We start from the raw sequence: 3,288 nt of genomic DNA, 5'->3' as shown, positions 1-3,288 counted from the left end.
TACAATAATAATCTTTGGAGTCTGCTGACAGTAAGGCAGGAAGAAAGTTTTAATGAGATGTGTCGGCTTTGTAAAAATTAATAATGCATTCGTCCGAAGACCTTTTCGTTTAAAAGTCTGCAAATTTAGTTTCACTAGATACGTTTCTGAGACAAGAAAGCTGGATTTTCCGAAGATACTCTCCCCTTCTATCATGCCTTATATGTAACCGTTAGGAAGATATCGCATTGATTCTACGATAAAGAGAATCTCGAGTAAAAAGAAGCATCGATATGCTCCGTATGGAGTACTGCATTCGCTGAAATCGCAGGAACTCTTAGATAATAGCGGCGACTGTGATTACAAGCTAAAGCGGCGGCAGGTATGACTAAGATGAGACTGGAGTTGTTGGGGTGCGAGGCTCTTTCTTTGGAAGGGATGTACCGTTCGCAGCGGCACGAAGTCCTAACTCCGCAGAGTAGTCCGGAATCGCGCAGCGTTCGTCAGGAACAGCGTAGCAACGCCGGCAGCGTCGGATCCGCGATATCACAGGGCGATATGTATCCGCTAGATCAGCCCACCTTCGAACTCGATCATCTGCCTCTACATATCCCAACGATTCTTCATTGTAAGTGTCGACGAACGAAATAGTGTCCCGGTTTGGTGAATGGCTTAAAAAGCTGTTAAAATTATCCGAGTTCCTTCACAGAAAAAACGATTTTTGCTGAAGTATCTAAAAATATAGATAGCTATAGATCTGAAAATAATTTTGTTGAACCACTTTCTAATAGAGCATTTATATTATTGCAAATATTCATAGATATATTTTACGCCGCAATTGTGATTGATTTTTTAATGTGATGTCTCTCTCTCTCTTAATAAACATTTAATCTATAATAAACTGTATGAAAATAATGTGTGGTAATAAATTTAATATATAAACACAGATATAATATACAGAACTATTTTATATGTGCAGCTTGTAATGTTTTTCACAATATGTACATGTTAATTTATATATAATTATCATTAATAGTAATTTTATTTTATCCGTTGCATCGATCAATATGTTACAGCCACGATACCAAAATGTGGTGGATGTCAGGAAGTTATTTTGGATAAATACGTTCTAAGGGTCCTGGAGAGGTGTTGGCATGCAAGGTGTCTCACATGTCGGGACTGCGGTGCCAGATTGACCGACAAATGTTTCGCGAGAAACGGCCATGTGTTCTGCAAAGATGATTTCTTCAAGTAAGCACCAATAATTGTTGTCACGACATTACTTGTATATACAAATGCAAAATATTTCCAAAATATTATGTAGAGATTATGTAGATTTATAATATATTTAATATACGTATAAAATTATCTCTATACATGAAGACATGTATCATTTATTACAATTTATAATATTTACTGCTAGTTATTATTCCTATTAATTTATTTTCGATCGTTTTTATTAATTTTATCTTTAAGACTGCATCTTTCTTAAAATCCGGAAATCTCTAGATTCTATTTTTATATTCTTGTCAATCTTTGATTTAAAATGTTAAACTATTACAGAATTATCTTGATTAATTACATTTTAATACTGTAATAAGAATAAAGAAATGAATATTATAGTAAATAACTGTGTATAATAAACAGATATGAGAAATTATTTTTATAATATAATTGCTTCAAGCGCAACAATATTATTGTTGTCTACATTCACATCGATTAAATTTGACGAATCGCGATAATTCCATATCAGCTATATAGTTTTGTCATTGATGTGTGAATGTAATGTGAAAATATTGTATGTTGTTGGTGTGGCAGGCGTTTCGGGACAAAATGCGCGGGCTGCGGCCAAGGGTTGGCACCTTCGCAGGTGGTACGAAGGGCGCAGGAGTTTGTCTATCACCTCACATGTTTCTCGTGCGCCCTTTGCTCTCGACAACTGGATACTGGTGACGAATTTTATCTCATGGAAGATAGAAAGCTTGTCTGCAAGCCCGATTATGAACAGGCGAAGGCGAAAGGTAAGAAGTAATTTTTTTGTAACCCTTTTAAATAGCCAACAGATTTTCAAGAAAGGATTATTTTAGCTCGTAGCTCTCTTTATTTAAAATAATTTTCTATAGCAGTTCAGTGTACAACGTTTACGTCAGTTTTTAGGGTGCTTTATACATTATATGATCAAGGCTGTATAAGAGATATATTAATTGAATAATTAAACAAAACGTTTCCACAAGACATATAATACATAATTTACGCGACGTTTCAGAACTGGCAGATGGAGGAAGTATAGACGGTGATCAACCTAATAAAAGGCCACGAACAACGATCACAGCAAAGCAGCTCGAAACTCTCAAGCTGGCATACAACACCAGTCCGAAGCCAGCAAGGCACGTGCGAGAACAGCTGTCTCAAGACACAGGCCTCGACATGCGCGTCGTTCAAGTTTGGTTCCAGAATAGGTAAGAAAAATTGAAAGTTGGACTTAAAAAAGTTACGCAATGTAAATAACAATCATGGTGCGAACACGATAGAGAAGTTAGAAAAGAAAAGATAATTTTAGATCCTGATGAAATTATTAAATTAAGAGAGAAGCATTGGTTCATCGTCATCAAGATTCTGCATTAGCGTCTAATGTGGTCTGTAATATGGTTTCCGAAGCCCTTTATAGAGGCAATCGAGAGATTCGGAGATGTTGAGAGACATCAGCCTGAATATATATCTCTTTCTATATAAAAACATTTTAGATAATTTAATTAACGATATTTTTATCAAAAATTACTATAATTTCCAAAATAATTTTTACTCGAAAATTATGCATCATATATAAAATGATGTAGAGATATCACTTTTAGTTCTCTGATGGATTTTATAAATCTCCTCCAGAAATAAATTAAAGATTATGATAATAAAATTGACGTCTGCACAAGAAAGAACGCTTTCTAGTACATTGCAGATTTAAAATATTCAAATATTTAAGTACATATAGATTTGAAAATAATTTTGTTGAACCACAATGATTATGTAGAAAATTCAAGTATGATGAGCAATGTTGCAAAAAATTTTGACATTCTAACAATCAGTTTCTTAATGTTCTACATAATTATTTTGAATAGACCAACAAAATTTGTTTTCAAATCTGTATATATATATATATATGTATATATAACTAAATTTTTAGAAACTTCTGCAAAACCGTTCTTTCTGTGTATACGTGTTGCTAATTTTACTCATTTTTATTCAACATACCCAAGATCACTGCAAGCGCTGTACTTTGTAACTGTGGATGCACATTTTTCCCTCTTATCGCTC

General features: G+C 34.1%; 1 protein-coding gene across 1 annotated transcript in view; it reads left to right on the top strand.

The window, feature by feature from the left end:
• The first annotated feature begins 359 nt into the window (after positions 1–359).
• Lim3 (Lim3 homeobox protein) overlaps positions 360–3,288 on the top strand; it is a 5,922-nt gene continuing 2,993 nt past the window's right edge. Inside the window, exons 1-4 of the mRNA XM_018446079.1 lie at positions 360–607; positions 1,056–1,230; positions 1,798–2,000; positions 2,246–2,438. Of these exons, the coding sequence (XP_018301581.1) occupies positions 364–607; positions 1,056–1,230; positions 1,798–2,000; positions 2,246–2,438 (815 nt within the window). The 5' untranslated portion in view covers positions 360–363. The remainder of the gene's footprint in view (positions 608–1,055; positions 1,231–1,797; positions 2,001–2,245; positions 2,439–3,288) is intronic.

This window comes from Mycetomoellerius zeteki, unplaced genomic scaffold, assembly GCF_001594055.1.
Source record: "Mycetomoellerius zeteki isolate Tzet28-1 unplaced genomic scaffold, Tzet1.0 scaffold174, whole genome shotgun sequence".
NCBI lineage: Eukaryota > Metazoa > Arthropoda > Insecta > Hymenoptera > Formicidae > Mycetomoellerius > Mycetomoellerius zeteki.
This window is presented reverse-complemented; position numbering and strand designations above follow the sequence as displayed.